We start from the raw sequence: 20,340 nt of genomic DNA, 5'->3' as shown, positions 1-20,340 counted from the left end.
TTGAGCTCCAAACTGTTTCAGAGAGAATCCTTGATAATCCATGATATGGCGTTTCATCACGGCAGCATTTAGTTTAGACAGTAGCTGCCGGGTCCCGCATGAGCTCAGCCCCCTCCTTTTTATTTAATCAATTTTTTTTAAAGCTTTATACCCAAATCAGCACATTAGAAACAGGAAGTGAAATAGAAGGATATGAGGCATGGCTAGAATGGGTGATCTGTTTGGTATTTTGAGCAAAACACTTTATAGACATGTTTTTTATATATCTGAGATCTATGCTATTGCCTACAAATAGCATGATAGGTGACCTTTAAGGATCCTATGTTATCATCTGTGAAAATGCTAGGTTTACATATGAAGAGTAACTCAAAGAAAAAGCGTAATCACCATTTTTGTCTCACTTTCTTATCAAGGCTTGCAGCAGCCTGACGTGGCTTTCAAATCAAATCACAAATACCGGGGTATTTGAAATATATTTCTAAGATGCAGCTCGGTACTGATAGTCATTGAATGTCTAACACATTAATGAAAGCTCTTTAACGGTCTCTAGTAGACATACGTTTAACTTTTTTGATTTGATGAACTACTGATCCGGTTCTCGCCTCATCAAGTAGGAGTTGTTGAACTGAAGAAACATTAACGGGATTTTTAAATGAAGGAATGACCTGCCTCTGTTACAGTATATGGATATTTCCTTATATTATGTAAGACTGCATATCTCCTGACTGACAAAACAAGAAAAGACATCACCTTACACTTTGAGAAGCTGGGATGGAAATTGTTCCTATTGTCTGACATGTTATCGACCAAATGATTAATCTAAGTACATCCATAATGAAAAAAGCCTTTGGATGCAATCTTAGTCTAAACACAGAGTTGGAGGAATCAGGAGTGTGTGTGTGTGTGTGTGTGTGTGTGTGTGTGTGTGTGTGTGTGTGTGTGTGTGTGTGTGTGTGTGTGTGTGTGTGTGTGTGTGTGTGTGTGTGTGTGTGTGTGTGTGTGTGTGTGTGTGTGTGTGTGTGTGTGTGTGTGTGTGTGTGTGTGTGTGTGTGTGTGTGTGTGTGGTGTGTGTGTGTGTGTGTGTGTGTGTGTGTGTGTGTGTGTGTGTGTGTGTGTGTTGGGGGGCTTTAAAAAACACAGAAGGCCTGAGTCAGACTGCTGATTTGACTCCCAATATGTAAGTAGGTGTGTGTGTGTGTGTGTGTGTGTGTGTGTGTGTGTGTGTGTGTGTGTGTGTGTGTGTGTGTGTGTGTGTGTGTGTGTGTGTGTGTGTGTGTGTGTGTGTGTGTTGGGGGCTTTAAAAACCACAGAAGTTCTGAGTCAGACTGCTGATTTGACTCCCAATATGTAAGTAGGTGTGTGTGTGTGTGTGTGTGTGTGTGTGTGTGTGTGTGTGTGTGTGTGTGTGTGTGTGTGTGTGTGGAGTTACATATGTGTCTACAAGGGTGTGTGTGTGTCTCTCTCTCTCCTGCACCCTTGGACAGGATCAGTGTTTTTCCACAGTGTTCCCTCTGGATCAGTTTGGTGTGTTTCTTATGGATTAAAGAGTGTTTCCTGGTCCCTTGCAGGTGTTTCCTCTGGACCAATCAGAGTTCAGCGGGTCAAATGTGTTCCTTGCAGGTATTTTCCTCTCTGGACCAATCAGAGTTCAGCAGGTCAAATGTGTGTCCCTTGCAGGTGTTTCCTCTGGACCAATGAGAGTTCAGCGGGTCACGTGTGTCCCTTGCAGGTGTTTCCTCTGGACCAATGAGAGTTCAGCGGGTCACGTGTGTCCCTTGCAGGTGTTTCCTCTGGACCAATGAGAGTTCAGCGGGTCACGTGTGTCCCTTGCAGGTGTTTCCTCTGGACCAATGAGAGTTCAGCGGGTCACGTGTGTCCCTTGCAGGTGTTCAGGTCGATGGTCTCTTCACAGTCTCTACAGATGACGTCGCAGCACCAGTGGAACTTGCACTCGCACTGCGTGGTGCGGCTGACCCTCGACGTGTCGTATCCGCGGCCGCAGCACAGCACCTCGCAGCCGTCTGCTCCACGGGACGTCCGGTTACACTGACGCCCCCCCGTACCCATCCAGCCTGGGGAGAGAGGGAGAGATTTTAAAAAGAGAGTGAGAGTCCGAGACCGAGTCAGTGTCCGAGACTGAGTCTGTGTGTCCGAGTGAGAGTCAGAGTCCGTGTCTGTGTGTCCGAGTGAGAGTCAGAGTCCGTGTCTGTGTGTCAGAGTCAGAGTCCATAATGTTTTAATGTAAAGTTAATTTCCCTCTGCTCGTCTCCACTGAACACAAATCAGATTTATTCACTGAATGTAAAAAAACACATTTCAGTGGTTTTACTTCCAAAATGAGATGTAATAGTGAAAGCCTCACACACACACACATTTAATTGGTTGATAAGAGCCAATGGGAATGCAGTATAGTGTGTGTGTGTGTGTGTGTGTGTGTGTGTGTGTGTGTGTGTGTGTGTGTGTGTGTGTGTGTGTGTGTGTGTGTGTGTGTGTGTGTGTGTGTGTGTGTGTGTGTGTGTGTGTGTGTGTGTGTGTGTGTGTGTGTGTGTGTGTGTGTGTGTGTGTGTGTGTGTGTGTGTGTGTGTGTGTGTGTGTGTGTGTGTGTGTGTGTGTGTGTGTGTGTGTGTGTGTGTGTGTGTGTGTGTGGTGTGTGTGTGTGTGTGTGGTGTGTGTGTGTGTGTGTGTGTGTGTGTGTGTGTGTGTGTGGGTGTGTGTGTGTTGTGTGTGTGTGTGTGTGTGTGTGTGTGTGTGTGTGTGTGTGTGTGTGTGTGTGTGTGTGTGTGTGTGTGTGTGTGTAAGATGATGAATGCTGGACGGAGGACAGATGAGAGATTGATGATAGGGGCCGTCAGTCTGCACTCACACTCTTCATCAGCTGTTCATTTCACTGGACACACACACACACACACACACACACACACCTCAAAGACATGCAAACTCTCCCTCAATCATTCTGAATAACACAGACTTGATCTATTCTCACAGACACACACGCACACACACACACACCCACTCTCTCAAACACACACCCACACACACACTCACACACACACACAGATAGTGAGACGGCCCCTCTAAAGTGTGAAATAAATTCCCCCGGCGAGGCGAGGCTCAGGTGTTTAACTCATCTCTCTGCACCCCCTCATCTTAATTCAATAAGCAGACGCAGCACAGCGCCGTGATGTCATGGAGCAGGGCGGCCAATCACAGGAGACAGGAGGAGGAGAGGGGCGGATCATGCCCAGATATATTACCTGGTGAAGGCTGCAGAGATAGTACACACACACACACATCTCACAGCGAGGCATAATGTAAACACGAGCAAATTCCAGAACAGTGTTCGAGATGGTACTTGAAGCAGAAGCAAAAACGTTATTTATACAGGAGGAGCTGAACACACACACACACACACACACACACACACACACACACGTTCAATAACACTTGTGCTGCTGCAGTCTGACAGTAACACCCACACACACCTGCACACCGCCTACAACAGTATGTTCACATACAACTGAAATACATTTTCAAATGCTAAATCGCAATACCTGATGATGTTCAGGTGTATATCAGTATGTAGTGTCTCTACTTTAAAGAGTCCTCTCCTGCTGATGTTCAGGTGTATATCAGTATGTAGTGTCTCTACTTTAAAGAGTCCTCTCCTGATGATGTTCAGGTGTATATCAGTATGTAGTGTCTCTACTTTAAAGAGTCCTCTCCTGATGATGTTCAGGTGTATATCAGTATGTAGTGTCTCTACTTTAAAGAGTCCTCTCCTGATGATGTTCAGGTGTATATCAGTATGTAGTGTCTCTACTTTAAAGAGTCCTCTCCTGCTGATGTTCAGGTGTATATCAGTATGTAGTGTCTCTACTTTAAAGAGTCCTCTCCTGCTGATGTTCAGGTGTATATCAGTATGTAGTGTCTCTACTTTAAAGAGTCCTCTCCTGCTGATGTTCAGGTGTATCTCAGTATGTAGTGTCTCTACTTTAAAGAGTCCTCTCCTGCTGATGTTCATGTGTATATCAGTATGTAGTGTCTCTACTTTAAAGAGTCCTCTCCTGCTGATGTTCAGGTGTATATCAGTATGTAGTGTCTCTACTTTAAAGAGTCCTCTCCTGCTGATGTTCAGGTGTATATCAGTATGTAGTGTCTCTACTTTAAAGAGTCCTCTCCTGCTGATGTTCAGGTGTATATCAGTATGTAGTGTCTCTACTTTAAAGAGTCCTCTCCTGCTGATGTTCAGGTGTATATCAGTATGTAGTGTCTCTACTTTAAAGAGTCCTCTCCTGCTGATGTTCAGGTGTATATCAGTATGTAGTGTCTCTACTTTAAAGAGTCCTCTCCTGCTGATGTTCAGGTGTATATCAGTATGTAGTGTCTCTACTTTAAAGAGTCCTCTCCTGCTGATGATCAGGTGTATATCAGTATGTAGTGTCTCTACTTTAAAGAGTTCTCTCCTGCTGATGTTCAGGTGTATATCAGTATGTAGTGTCTCTACTTTAAAGAGTCCTCTCCTGCTGATGTTCAGGTGTATCTCAGTGTGTAGTGTCTCTACTTTAAAGAGTCCTCTCCTGCTGATGTTCAGGTGTATATCAGTATGTAGTGTCTCTACTTTAAAGAGTCCTCTCCTGCTGATGTTCAGGTGTATATCAGTATGTAGTGTCTCTACTTTAAAGAGTCCTCTCCTGCTGATGTTCAGGTGTATATCAGTATGTAGTGTCTCTACTTTAAAGAGTCCTCTCCTGCTGATGTTCGGGTGTATATCAGTATGTAGTGTCTCTACTTTAAAGAGTCCTCTCCTGCTGATGTTCAGGTGTATATCAGTATGTAGTGTCTCTACTTTAAAGAGTCCTCTCCTGCTGATGTTCAGGTGTATATCAGTATGTAGTGTCTCTACTTTAAAGAGTCCTCTCCCTGCTGATGTTCAGGTGTACATCAGTATATAGTGTCTCTACTTTAAAGAGTCCTCTCCTGCTGATGTTCAGGTGTATCTCAGTATGTAGTGTCTCTACTTTAAAGAGTCCTCTCCTGCTGATGTTCAGGTGTATATCAGTATGTAGTGTCTCTACTTTAAAGAGTCCTCTCCTGCTGATGTTCAGGTGTATATCAGTATGTAGTGTCTCTACTTTAAAGAGTCCTCTCCTGCTGATGTTCAGGTGTATATCAGTATGTAGTGTCTCTACTTTAAAGAGTCCTCTCCTGCTGATGTTCAGGTGTATATCAGTATGTAGTGTCTCTACATGTCTCCATGCTTTAATGTGCTGCAGCACCTCTTTTCACCCTCTGTCTGAAACCAGAGCCCAGTCTGCTCTGATTGGTTAGCTGGCCGGCTCTGTTGTGATCGCTCAACCGCTTAGAGATGTCCCGCCCCTTAGCCTATCACGTACAATGTGTTGGAGCGCTAGCCAATAGGGGCACAAGTGTTACATAGTGATGTCATTATGGTCCCGAACATTGGGATTTGCAGACCATTTACGTGCACACAAACCTATATAACAAACTACAGGAAAGGGTTAACCCAAAAAGCACAATCAAGAGTCTCTAAAATAAAAGATAATGAAATTGTTTTAACACAGAAAAACAAAAAAATCTAGATTTTGAAAAAAACTGGATCCAGGGAATGTTGAAGTTACTGATTCATTTTCAAATCCATGTTCTCCTCCAGATCCACTAGGTTACACCCAAAAACACAACAGCCAACTAGTTTGATAAACGATAAACCGTTAAAGTATTTCTTCATGCAAAAATGGCAGAAAAAGCTGAATCAGACTCAAATCTCCGGCTTCTTCTTTGATATCGAGAAAACGATCAACAGATTCATTGATATGGAAAGTAATCGTCTAGCCCTTTACATTAGAGTCCACACAGCAGCGTTAAAAAAATCTTGGAGGTGGGCGTATCTGAAGCTTGGGGATTTTTTGCGAGCAACGCGACCAATCACATGAATCTCCCGCCCCCCTGCTTGCTAGCAATGTTAAAACGAAGTAAACTGGATATAAAATCCCCAAACAGCGAAAACCTACCAGTTTCACCCACTCTCTCTGCCACCTCCCTCCATGCCTGGTTAGTAGGGACTGGTCATAAAGAACCGGGTGATTTGCCACCGCAATAACTAATTTCTCCTCCATTTCGTTAGGAATATAGAAAATGAACTCTCCATATAGTATGTCTCTCCCAGCTTGCACGCAGTTTGATTGGCTAGCGCTTGTACTGTCAATTTGCATAAACGGGATTTGATTGGCTGACGCTTCCACGTCAGCTTCAAAGGTTGAACATTGCTCAACTTTTGAAGCATAATGCCTGGAAATCTCCGCTTTGCTTCCCACAATGCAGTTCGGCGAAAAGTGTGGCAAAGTGACGTCACCCCATTCAAAGTGACGGCCCGTCCACACGGTGATGTGCGTTGAAGCTTCAACGCTTCTGCCCATTCACTTTGAATGGGGTGACGTCACACTTTGCCGAACTGCATTGTGGGAGCGTTGCTTCGCTTTGCTCGCTTCAAAAGTTGAGCAATGTTCAACTTTTGAAGCTTCGGCGGAAGCGTCAGCCAATCAAATCATATGCCAGTACAAGCTCTAGCCAATCAAACCGCGTGCTTGTGTGTCCGGGGCGGGGGATTCATGTGATTGGTTGTTGGTCGAGTTTCAGACACGCCCACCGGCAAGCTTCAACGCACACCGCCGTGTGGACGCTGCGTGAATGGGCAGAAGCGTTGGAAGATTCTTTTAACGCTGCTGTGTGGACGGGCCATAAGAAATTAAACAACTTCAATGATTCTCCAGCAGATAGACCTGACTTTAGGGTGTGTGTCTAACCCTAATGGTTTACGACACCTATCTTTGTAAGTTGTATGTGCCTGGTTAGATTTAAGCAGGGCATCTTTACAGCATTATTTTAGTCCTACTCATACTTCCTGTCTGTACCTGAACGCTCACTTAAATCTAATAACAACAGGAGCTGGAGCAGAGACTCAGAAGCTCCCAAAGATCAAGAATGAACTTCCAGACTCTTCGACTGGACGACGCTCTCACAGCTTATCTCCACTTTAAATGAAAGCCATGCTTCAGAAACAGCAGGTTAAAGTTAACTGACTGTTGGAGGTCATACAACACTCCTGAAAGCACCTGAAGGCACCATGACGGTTTCTGATAACTCGGAGTACATGACACCGTCCCGTGACAGACAGATCCCAGCTTTGATTCGCTGAGACATCCAACACTTCCTTCAGAGTGAAATACAGCCTACGTGCAAACGCTGCAGCTCCTTCATTCAACAAAGTGTTCCACCATCACATAAATATTAAAAACAGGGCAGCGTGAACAAAAACATGGCACAATGTGCACATGAATGCATCGTTCACTTAGCAACCTGCATTTCCAACTGCATTTCCAAGCAGATTTGTAAAAGGAGAAATGAACGCAGCGTCCACACGGCAGCGTGCGTTCTGAAGCTCGACCAACAACCAATCACATTCATCTCCCGCCCCGGACACACAAGCACGCGGTTTGATTGGCTGGTGCTTTTACTGGCATATTATTTGATTGGCTGGAGCTTCCGTTTTCTCTACTTTTGAAGCGAGCAACGTGAGACTTGCATCCTGTGTAAATCCAACGGTCAACAGTATTGACAAAATCACTTTGAATTTTAAAGCAAATAATGACCTTTTTCTCAACCCTTACCAACATTTTTTTGCACACTCTTGCTAAATATTGATTCTTCTTACAAACAAATAGTTTTAGTTCCTGCTGGTTTTCCGGTTGTGGCTCCTCTGAGTATCTCTGTTCGTGTTGCTTTCAATGTCAAACCCTGCAATGAGACTTTTGCTAACATTGCAACTTAGATACTGAAACGATATATCGTGCAGCTCTTATTCCCAATGCTAACCACATGATTGAATCTACCATCGTGTGAAAGATATCAGGACGAGCTAAATGTCCTTAAAGGAGCCTGCTTTGTAAACGCTTATCCCTGAGATCAGAGATGTCCCGTCTTTCTAAAATTAAATTAAATGTGAAATACTAAAAGTATACTACGTTGGGCTCTGTAGAAGCGTCTGCCTTCGACACAAACCACACTGTAAACCATGGTATTGTAAAGTGTTGTGTGATCCAACCTGCCCCCCAAATATGCCCTCAGGTGTGTGTGTGTGTGTGTGTGTGTGTGTGTGTGTGTGTGTGTGTGTGTGTGTGTGTGTGTGTGTGTGTGTGTGTGTGTCCAGTGGAGGTGATTTATAGTGATCTGTGGCGCTCTAAGGTTTCAGCCTGCAGGAGTGTGTAATGGCTCTTAAAGCGGCCGACACCCGATCGCCACGGATCATCTGCTGCCACACACACACACACACACACACACACACACACACACACACACACACACACACACACACACACACACACACACACACACACACACACACACACACACACACACACACACACACACACACACACACACACACACACACACACACACACACACACACACACACACACACACACACACACACACACACACACACACACACACACACACACACACACACACACACACACACCTTCCTAAACTCTCTGTCCTCTTACATAAACACGCATTTCTCTCTCTCAGAAGTCTGATACTTTCTTATGTTATAGCCTCTCGTCCACATGCCCACCTCTTTGTAAAACATAATGACATTTGGATTCTGATCCCCTGCTGTACAGATGAGTACCTGACTCGTGGTCTCGTACGCAGTAGTCCGGCGAGTCCTCGAAGTACACCAGGTCGTTCTTGCTGGGCCTCTTGAAGTGTGTGTGTGTGTGTGTGAAGCCGGTGCCGTCCTGGTTGACGTTCACCTGCACGGCGCCTCTGTACCTCTTCTTCAGGTGATCTCCGGTCAGCCTGAAGTCGGCCATCGCCAGCCAGCAGGTCCGAACGCTGCAGGAGCCGCTGACCCCGTGACATTTACACTCCAGAGACATGAAGCGCCGCACCGCCTACACAGGAGAGTATCATGTGTATTTATTACCTTTATTTAACCAGGATAGGTCGCATTGAGGTCACACATCTATGTTTCAAGAGAATGGTAACAGCACAGTTACAGACAATTCAATGAAGGATACAATAACAACAGGAGGCAGAGATGTAAGGTCAACATAAACACAGACCACGTGGAGTCCCGAAAGGCATACACATGAGAACAGAACACACACATCTTAAGTAGAAACAAATCGTGTACCTTCCTGCCGGCCCGGTTGTTGTGCAGGTTCATCAGCGCCCGCCCGTCCCTCTGCTTCCTCTCCTTGGCGTCCACGAAGCCCTGGCTGAAGCGCACGGCGTGCTCCACGTGGTCGCTGCACCCCCCCCAGTCGAAGGACCCTCGGGAGTCCCGGGACGAGCCCGTCTTGGTGGGGTCGCAGGAGCAGGAGTCCAGGTCCCCCTGAGAGCAGGCCCGAGCCAGCGTGTAGACCACCCCGGCTGAGGAGATGGCGTACATGAAGGCCACCTCTCGACTACCTGAGGGGGGGGGGGGGAGGAAACAAGAAAGCAAGGAAGCAAATGTGGGACAAAAGGTCAGTCTTTCTAGATTCAGCTTAAAGGTCCCCTATTATTCTGTTTGTCATCAATACATTATAGGTCTCAGATATATACAGAGCCTGTCTCTGATTGGCTGAAACACCAAACAGATCATTGCAGCATTACCCATAATCCCCTCTGTTTCAGCCCTGATTCTCTGTCTGTTACTTTAGATGAAAATAAGGAGCCCCTCCCCACGCCCCTCTGAGAGAGACTTGGTTACAAAGAACTCAATGGTGCTCTAGGAGGAGATTCAGGTGATAAGGGGGGGGGGGGGGTTACCTTGGTTGGTGATTGGCTAATGGTTACACAAGACAACACATCGTTATGACATCATAAAGTGGCCAAAATCTGATCAGCATTTCGAGACAGGTTTTTTAGTAGACAGAGGAGAGGAGTCCAAAGCTTAACTATCCAAATGATCCAATAATAATAATTAATTAAGTATTAATAGAATATTTTATTTATGTCAAGAACTTGTGTTAAAACTAAAAAAGCTTTTGTAGAAAATGATGTTTCTCAAAGTAAGATATTCAAAAAGCAGGTTTGAAGTATCTGTATTGACACACACACACACACACACACACACACACACACACACACACACACACACACACAACACACACACACACACACACACACACACACACACACACACACACACACACACACACACACACACACACACACACACACACACACACACACACACACACACACACACACACACACACACACACACACACACACACACACACACACACACACACAGGTCTCAGTTGAGCGTGCCTAACAAGGTTAATGAGGAGAACGCTGAGAGAACACGGCAGAGAGGGGGGGGGGGGGGGGTTAGATGATAATGCTTCAGTATAATTGTTTGAAATTAGCCGGCTGACTTTGACAATCAGGAGCTTTCTGACGGGCCGGCCCCCCAGGGAGGGCCGAATACCACACGGCTGATTAGAGGCGCCCACATGAAACGGACTAAGTCGAAGGATCCTCCGGAGGGTTAAACCTGGGGGCATGGGAGAAGAACATCAGGGGTCCCCACCCTCCACCGGCAATAAAAGAGATCAGGACTCGTTAGGACACGTCCTCAGAGACGACCAAAGTACACACATCCTTTACTCATGTTTGAAAATACTCTGGTAAAAGTAGAAGTACTGACTAAACTTCTTTACTCAAGTCAAAGTAAAGAGGCTTTGAAATGTACTTAAGTAAAAAGTACCCATAGCTAGCAGCTGTTTTAAAGAGTACCTGACCTCCCTTTATATTAATAGAACAATAATGTCATTGTTAGCTAATGAATGTTTCCGTGCTGAACAACGGCAACATGACAACGTTTTCATTGGTCCCTCTTCTTTAGAGAAGACCAGGAAATGATGGATACACGGATCGTGTTCAAATCAATAGGCACGCAATGACTCTAAAGAATAATGATCACGCCACCAAACACACATTCAGACTAAAGGAACCAGCTGTTTGGAAAATGAGAGAAGTAGAAAGTACAAGTATTTGTGTTCAACATGTAAGAAGTAGAAAGTACAGGTATTTGAGTTCAACATGTAAGAAGTAGAAAGTACAGGTATTTGAGTTCAATATGTAAGAAGTAGAAAGTACAGGTATTTGTGTTCAACATGTAAGAAGTAGAAAGTACAGGTATTTGTGTTCAACATGTGAGAAGTAGAAAGTACAGGTATTTGAGTTCAATATGTAAGAAGTAGAAAGTACAGGTATTTGTGTTCAACATGTAAGAAGTAGAAAGTACAGGTATTTGGGTTCAACATGTAAGAAGTAGAAAGTACAGGTATTTGGGTTCAACATGTAAGAAGTAGAAAGTACAGGTATTTGAGTTCAACATGTAAGAAGTAGAAAGTACAGGTATTTGAGTTCAACATGTAAGAAGTAGAAAGTATAGGTATTTGAGTTCAACATGTAAGAAGTAGAAAGTACAGGTATTTGAGTTCAACATGTAAGAAGTAGAAAGTACAGGTATTTGAGTTCAACATGTAAGAAGTAGAAAGTACAGGTATTTGTGTTCAACATGTGAGAAGTAGAAAGTACAGGTATTTGGGTTCAACATGTAAGAAGTAGAAAGTACAGGTATTTGAGTTCAACATGTAAGAAGTAGAAAGTACAGGTATTTGTGTTCAACATGTAAGAAGTAGAAAGTACAGGTATTTGTGTTCAACATGTAAGAAGTAGAAAGTACAGGTATTTGAGTTCAACATGTAAGAAGTAGAAAGTACAGGTATTTGAGTTCAACATGTAAGAAGTAGAAAGTACAGGTATTTGTGTTCAACATGTGAGAAGTAGAAAGTACAGGTATTTGGGTTCAACATGTAAGAAGTAGAAAGTACAGGTATTTGAGTTCAACATGTAAGAAGTAGAAAGTACAGGTATTTGTGTTCAACATGTAAGAAGTAGAAAGTACAGGTATTTGTGTTCAACATGTAAGAAGTAGAAAGTACAGGTATTTGAGTTCAACATGTAAGAAGTAGAAAGTACAGGTATTTGAGTTCAACATGTAAGAAGTAGAAAGTACAGGTATTTGTGTTCAACATGTAAGAAGTAGAAAGTACAGGTATTTGTGTTCAACATGTAAGAAGTAGAAAGTACAGGTATTTTGAGTTCAATATGTAAGAAGTAGAAAGTACAGGTATTTGTGTTCAACATGTAAGAAGTAGAAAGTACAGGTATTTGGGTTCAACATGTAAGAAGTAGAAAGTACAGGTATTTGGGTTCAACATGTAAGAAGTAGAAAGTACAGGTATTTGAGTTCAACATGTAAGAAGTAGAAAGTACAGGTATTTGAGTTCAACATGTAAGAAGTAGAAAAGTACAGGTATTTGAGTTCAACATGTAAGAAGTAGAAAGTACAGGTATTTGTGTTCAACATGTGAGAAGTAGAAAGTACAGGTATTTGGGTTCAACATGTAAGAAGTAGAAAGTACAGGTATTTGAGTTCAACATGTAAGAAGTAGAAAGTACAGGTATTTGTGTTCAACATGTAAGAAGTAGAAAGTACAGGTATTTGAGTTCAACATGTAAGAAGTAGAAAGTACAGGTATTTGTGTTCAACATGTAAGAAGTAGAAAGTACAGGTATTTGTGTTCAACATGTAAGAAGTAGAAAGTACAGGTATTTGAGTTCAACATGTAAGAAGTAGAAAGTACAGGTATTTGAGTTCAACATGTAAGAAGTAGAAAGTACAGGTATTTGTGTTCAACATGTAAGAAGTAGAAAGTACAGGTATTTGTGTTCAACATGTAAGAAGTAGAAAGTACAGGTATTTGGGTTCAACATGTAAGAAGTAGAAAGTACAGGTATTTGTGTTCAACATGTAAGAAGTAGAAAGTACAGGTATTTGTGTTCAACATGTAAGAAGTAGAAAGTACAGGTATTTGAGTTCAACATGTAAGAAGTAGAAAGTACAGGTATTAGTGTTCAACATGTAATAAGTAGAAAGTACAGGTGTTGAGTTCAACATGTAAGAAGTAGAAAGTACAGGTATTTGAGTTCAACATGTAAGAAGTAGAAAGTACAGGTATTTGTGTTCAACATGTAAGAAGTAGAAAGTACAGGTATTTGTGTTCAACATGTAAGAAGTAGAAAGTACAGGTATTTGGGTTCAACATGTAAGAAGTAGAAAGTACAGGTATTTGTGTTCAACATGTAAGAAGTAGAAAGTACAGGTATTTGAGTTCAACATGTAAGAAGTAGAAAGTACAGGTATTTGAGTTCAACATGTAAGAAGTAGAAAGTACAGGTATTTGTGTTCAACATGTAAGAAGTAGAAAGTACAGGTATTTGAGTTCAACATGTAAGAAGTAGAAAGTACAGGTATTTGGGTTCAAAATGTAAGAAGTAGAAAGTACAGGTATTTGTGTTCAACATGTAAGAAGTAGAAAGTACAGGTATTTGTGTTCAACATGTAAGAAGTAGAAAGTACAGGTATTTGAGTTCAACATGTAAGAAGTAGAAAGTACAGGTATTTGTGTTCAACATGTAAGAAGTAGAAAGTACAGGTATTTGTGTTCAACATGTAAGAAGTAGAAAGTACAGGTATTTGTGTTCAACATGTAAGAAGTAGAAAGTACAGGTATTTGTGTTCAACATGTAAGAAGTAGAAAGTACAGGTATTTGGGTTCAAAATGTAAGAAGTAGAAAGTACAGGTGTTTGTGTTCAACATGTAAGAAGTAGAAAGTACAGGTATTTGAGTTCAACATGTAAGAAGTAGAAAGTACAGGTATTTGGGTTCAACATGTAAGAAGTAGAAAGTACAGGTATTTGTGTTCAACATGTAAGAAGTAGAAAGTACAGGTATTTGTGTTCAACATGTAAGAAGTAGAAAGTACAGGTATTTGGGTTCAACATGTAAGAAGTAGAAAGTACAGGTAGTTGTGTTCAACATGTAAGAAGTAGAAAGTACAGGTATTTGTGTTCAACATGTAAGAAGTAGAAAGTACAGGTATTTGAGTTCAACATGTAAGAAGTAGAAAGTACAGGTATTTGGGTTCAACATGTAAGAAGTAGAAAGTACAGGTATTTGGGTTCAAAATGTAAGAAGTAGAAAGTACAGGTATTTGTGTTCAACATGTAAGAAGTAGAAAGTACAGGTATTTGGGTTCAAAATGTAAGAAGTAGAAAGTACAGGTATTTGTGTTCAACATGTAAGAAGTAGAAAGTACAGGTATTTGTGTTCAACATGTAAGAAGTAGAAAGTACAGGTATTTGGGTTCAAAATGTAAGAAGTAGAAAGTACAGGTATTTGTGTTCAACATGTAAGAAGTAGAAAGTACAGGTATTTGTGTTCAACATGTAAGAAGTAGAAAGTACAGGTATTTGGGTTCAAAATGTAAGAAGTAGAAAGTACAGGTGTTTGTGTTCAACATGTAAGAAGTAGAAAGTACAGGTATTTGAGTTCAACATGTAAGAAGTAGAAAGTACAGGTATTTGTGTTCAACATGTAAGAAGTAGAAAGTACAGGTATTTGAGTTCAACATGTAAGAAGTAGAAAGTACAGGTATTTGGGTTCAACATGTAAGAAGTAGAAAGTACAGGTATTTGTGTTCAACATGTAAGAAGTAGAAAGTAAAAAGTAGTGGAGTAAAGTACTGATACCAGAAACATGTACTTAAGTACAGTAACAAAGTATTTGTACTCCACTACTTCCCACCTCTGGACGTCCTGCAGGACTCACTTCAGCTGAGACAGATGAGTGCGCTCTCATGCTTAATGCTCGATAATCCTTTATATGATATCCCCGGAGCTGATAACTCATGACTGCCGGAGAGGAGACCTGTGCCACACGCTTATTTTACAATAAACCCAAAACATAGCCAAAATATATTGAACTGCGACGCTGCTGAACAGTTCAATAAATCTTCTTTACCTCTTCCTACATTTTCTTGAATGATCTAACAGTGACTGTGGCCGCTTTAACATCATTATAATGAAACTGAATCAAACAGATACAAATATCAGCTTTCTTGTATAAATTAAGATACCACTGATCATAGGCGGATTTTGCGGGGGGGCAAAATATCTTACAGCATTACTACGTCTAAAACTGTTCCAATACAAATATTTCGTATATCAATATTTTAATAGATGTAATAAAATGATTGTTACAATACAAATCTGAATAATATCATGTTTTGTTTGAAATAATTTCATATTTGAGCAGTCGCATGTTGTGATGTGTGTGTGTGACGTGTGTGTGTGTGTGTGACGTGTGTGTGTGTGACGTGTGTGTGTGTGTGACGTGTGTGTGTGTGACGTGTGTGTGTGACGTGCAGGCCCGGTTCCAGAACAAAATGACTCAGGGTGCATCTGAGATTAGAGAGGGTGCAGGGGTAAAGTGCTATTTTTATAAGTGGGGAATGGACCTATCACCCTCTAGGGGGGCGGACCTCACCTCCTCTAGGAGGGTCCTCACCTCCTCTAGGTGGGTCCTCACCTCCTCTAGGTGGGTCCTCACCTCCTCTAGGGGGGTCCGGGGGCATGCTCCCCCGGGAAGATTTTTTTTTTAAATGTTGAAATTAAAAGCATCAATCTGGTGCACTTTGAGAGCAACATTAAGAGATCTATGGATCTATGTGCTCTTTGCTTGATTCATGCCTTCCCAGTCCCTTATCACGTACAAGAGCATGGCGCCAGTTGTTGTAGCCAGTTGTGGTGAAGGCATCTGACGTACTTGAACCGAAATGTCTACATGCAGAAGATGGCATCTTTTACATGAATATTCTGGTTAATAATATTGTAGCGTGTTCAAGTAACCAAGGGATATAGCAGTTATCAAATAAGTATAAGATGTGCACAGTTATGATAAGTTTTACAGTTATGTAATGCACTGTTGTTGGGGGGAGAGACCGCCCCTTCCATATGAGTGTGTGTGTACGGCGGGCATGGAAAAGTCATACTCAGTGCGGTGAGCGCTGGCTTTATTGCTACTGTATCCGTAGCACCCCACGCAATAGTTGGGACTGTGTACTGACGTCAGTAAAAAAGGTTTGCCTGCCCCCCCCCCCCCCCCCCCCCCCCTATGCCACTGATACTGAAATATACAAACCTGCAACTAGTTATTGACATTAACGCAAGAAAACTGTGGATTTTCATCTGTAGGATGTCAGAAAATGGCCCAGAATGACCAGAAAAGTGCCGAAACTCTGAGCTCAAATTGTCAAATTGCTTCAATATGTCCAACAATTCTTAAATCCAGAGATATTAAATACAAATAACCAAGAACCATCAAAACACCAGGAACCTCAAAGTGTTTTCAAAATATTTCCTCCAGTATTTTATGATGAATGACTTTTTTGCACATTGACGTTTCTTTCCAGCACCACATCTGCACACTAGAAGTCCAACTATAACCACCACACAGTTCAGAGGAGCATCCTAGCTGCAGAAGAGCAGACTGTCAGACGTGATAAATGTCAAATTGTAAAGTGAGACGATGTGTGGAATGCGATCCAACCTCTGTAAAAAAAAAAAAAAGCATATCTGCGAGGGTCTCAGTGTCGCCGTAAATCAACACTTTGAAAACCCACAGATAGTTTGGATTTGTCAGCGTTCAGTTAAAGCAACATGTTCGCGTCATCCTGCAGATCACAATGACCGGGGAACACAAGCCAGAAGATACGGTTGCACACAACCCTAAAACTCACTTTCTATTCTTAGAGTCCCCCCCCCCCCCCCCCCCCTCTGTGGAAAGAGACTCTGAAAGTTTCAGGAACAAAGATTCTCTCTCTTTTTGATCCATTTCTATAAAAACCTGTCTGAAAATGAGCTGATCAGATTTTGGTCACTTGATGTCATAACGATGTGTTGGCTTGAGTAACCATTAGCCAATCAGCAACCAAGGTACCCCCCCCCCCCCCTTATCACCTGAATCTCCTCCTAGAGCACCATTGAGTTCTTTGTAACCAAACCTCTCTCAGAGGGGCGTGGGGAGGGGCTCCTTATTTTCATCTAAAGTCACAGACAGAGAATCAGCACTTTGGAAACAGGGCTGAAACAGAGGGGATTATGGGTAATGCTGCAATGATCTGTTTGGTGTTTCAGCCAATCAGAGGCAGGTTCTGTATATATCTGAGACCTGTGATATATTGATGCAAAACTGTATAATAGGCGACCTTTAAGACGTGACTTTCCTTAGAATAAAGTAAGATAACCAACCAACCCCCCCCCCCCCCCCCCCCCCCCCCCACAAAGCAAGTATTTTGCCCCAAAAGTTCCCAAAACAATTTGCAATAATGAGGTTCGCTAAGAAGGTAGAATTGGGTCATAATTTATCAAATATAAATCCTAAAACAGTTCAACCAAACCAGCACCAAAGTTTGAATGGACAACATAGGTTAAAACCTCTAATACAGCGGTTCCCAACCTGTGGGCCGCGGATTGCAAGTGGGTCGCCAAATAATTTGCAAAACATTATGATTTGAACCTCCTTTAATTTCTCTTTCTTGATCCTCCTTAGCAACGGTCATCCCAGTCCTTGACAGTGGTGTGTTCTACTGAATTCACAACGTGTCACATGTTCTGAATCGACCAATCAGAACTTTATTTAGCCTCCGTATTGTTTACGGTTGAATGTGGGCTGCGAAACGTTTTTTTTATTCTTAAGTGGGCCCTGAGTTGAAAAAGGTTGGGAACCGCTGCTCTAATAGTTTAAAAAGTGACGTTCCTTAGTATGAAGTAAGATAGCCCTAAGCCTCCACTCACTCCTCAGCAGCAGGCGTCCGAACAGCTGCTCCCTGGCCGTGGCGGTGCAGTTCCAGCGGTGGTTTCTGAACTGGTGCTGGCACTCAGAGATCCAGTCCTTCATGCCGGCCCCGATGGCCTGCATCACGCGGGGGTTCTGCCGGCACAGCTGCCTCTGCCGGTTCACCAGGCCGGGGATGTTGTCGCACATCACCTGAGACCCCAGGGTGCCCATGTACCTGAAGAGAGGAGGAGGAGGAGGAGCCAGACGAACACACACACACACACACACACACACACACACACACACACACACACACACACACACACACACACACACACACACACACACACACACACACACACACACACACACACACACACACACACACACACACACACACACACACACACACACACACACACACACACACACACACACACACACACACACACACCTGTGAACATCTGGGGGAAACCATTCATCAAGGGAGGGAAATGTGTCAAAGAGGAGGAAGTGAGTGTGTGTGTGTGTGTGTGTGTGTGTGTGTGTGTGTGTGTGTGTGTGCAGAAAACTTCATTTGATGGATAGATAGAGAGAGAGACGGACAAGTAGATAGATAGATGGGATACTTTAAATACTTTAAAAAGATCATTAACAATTACAAATAAAACGAAAAGTAGTATATCAAATATAATATAAAATATTCTGGATAATTAAAATAAAAAGTCAAAAATACTACAGGAAATACTACAAAGGACAGCTAATGTTTTTCATATCAAAATAAGCCAAGATAAAACCCTACATACATTCTGTTAAAGCAGAACATGTGCTGCTGTGCTCCTACTGTTAACCTGGCATGCATGCAATCAGAGCACCTCACTGTTCACAAGTAAATACTGATAACAGACAAGAGCTACAAAGGTCATGTCAGACTGTATATGCCGGAGCATCAGGTCGCTGCACTGTAGAAATAGAATAGATGAGAAAGAGATAATGAAATGAGTCTTCTCGTGTCCACACTCTCATGTACTTGCAGAACAAGGTGATGAAAGAAAGACTTGCAGCTGCAGGGATTTCTCTCAAAGAAGTAATTAAGAGAGAAGAGGAATTCAAATAAATGATCTAGTATCCCAGGCTGTGAGAAGCAAGGACTCTGGAAAGAGATCCTTTGAGAGAGTGAAAGACAGCAAATAAAGAGAAATTCAATCATATCAAATGACTTTATCCTGGAACAAATCTGTCCAAATATTCAAGTATTTAAAAAAACTGCAGTTCTGGAAACCCTGAAGGGAGTTTGTAATTAAATCCGCTGCTGATTTCTCATTAAAAAAAGGGATACAAGGTCGTTAGAAAACAGTTTGAGGCAATGAAGACTTGTATATCCATATTAAAAACCATTAAATAACACTCATTTCACACACATCACACTGGCTACAGATGAATTGAAACAATGTCCAACCCGATTGGAGCCCATTTTGCGCATCGCGTAAAAACGTGTTAATCAGAAAGCCATGCATTCAGCGCGTGGGCTAATGCAGTACCATTTAAATAAAGAAGTAGAAGAAGAAGAAATGCACATGCTACTCACCACCAGGACGCATCGACCTCGGCCGTCAGCCAGCCGATTGCTACAGATAAATAAAAACATATTCCACTTGGCAATAAGTTCATATTAACCACACTTTAAGGATCTGGACGGAGCATTTCCACGGATAAAAGAAAGAGAAAACTCATTACAGAACTCGCTGAATCTCCAAAATCAGACATGGATTACAAATATGTGATCACGGGAGAGTTGTTGGATGGAGCTTTGTGCGTAAAAACATGCGCCATGGTTCCCGGTGGCGCAGCGCTTCTGACGGGGGAGAAGCTCAGAGAGAGAGTCTTAATAGTCCAGCGAATATTTTCTGAGGAAGCTGATGATGATGATGATGATGATGATGATGATGATGTGCTATCAGGTTTAAATTGCTTTACACAGGGGGTGGGCAGAGTCTCAGGAATGAAGTGAAGAAGCGAGATGTCTGAGAGTATCTGTTCGGGCTGGTTTGACAGCAGACAGGCGCTGGCCCGCGTCCAGACCCGAGGAGGATGGGCTCTCTGGGGGGGGGGGGAGAGAGAGAGAGAAGGCGAAAGATAGAAGAAAGAGACAGGGGGGGGGGCAGAGATCATCCAGTCACAAGAAGAAAAAAAACCCACAAACTAGTTTAGACACCGTTTCAGGAGACAGCATGGAGCTGGTTGTAGAGATTGACCGAGTATTAGAACCGAAATATGACTTTTACGCAGTTTATTTCGTGATGAAACGTTTACTCCACTCAAACTGCTCCGACGCGTTCAGAGAGGGGGAGAAAGAGACAGGGGGGAGATCATCCAGCACACTCAGTCAGTCACAAGAAAGACAGAAGACCCCACAAAGCAGCTCAGGTAGTGTTTCAGGAGACAGAATGGAGCTGGTTATAGAGATTAACCGGGTGTTTGTACCGAACGATTACTTTTACCCACAGTTTGTTTCGTGATGTCACTTTTACGCACGACTTCATGGCAGAATAGTGCCATTTATTTGGTGTTC

The 20,340-nt window shown here is 42.7% G+C and overlaps 1 protein-coding gene across 1 annotated transcript; it reads right to left on the bottom strand.

The window, feature by feature from the left end:
- Positions 1-1,420: 1,420 nt before the first annotated feature.
- On the bottom strand, positions 1,421-19,656 carry wnt2 (wingless-type MMTV integration site family member 2). Its single transcript, XM_034203171.1, has 5 exons — positions 19,357-19,656; positions 17,786-18,003; positions 9,218-9,495; positions 8,711-8,975; positions 1,421-2,072 (listed from the first exon to the last, which is right to left on the bottom strand). Exons 1-5 carry the CDS (start codon positions 19,437-19,439, stop codon positions 1,867-1,869), a joined length of 1,050 nt encoding a protein of 349 aa, XP_034059062.1. The 5' UTR covers positions 19,440-19,656; the 3' UTR covers positions 1,421-1,866.
- Between the last annotated feature and the right edge of the window lie 684 nt (positions 19,657-20,340).

This window comes from Gymnodraco acuticeps, unplaced genomic scaffold, assembly GCF_902827175.1.
Source record: "Gymnodraco acuticeps unplaced genomic scaffold, fGymAcu1.1, whole genome shotgun sequence".
In the NCBI taxonomy this organism is placed as follows: domain Eukaryota; kingdom Metazoa; phylum Chordata; class Actinopteri; order Perciformes; family Bathydraconidae; genus Gymnodraco; species Gymnodraco acuticeps.
The sequence above is the reverse complement of the archived record's forward strand: the minus strand, read 5'-3'. Positions and strand labels throughout refer to the sequence as shown.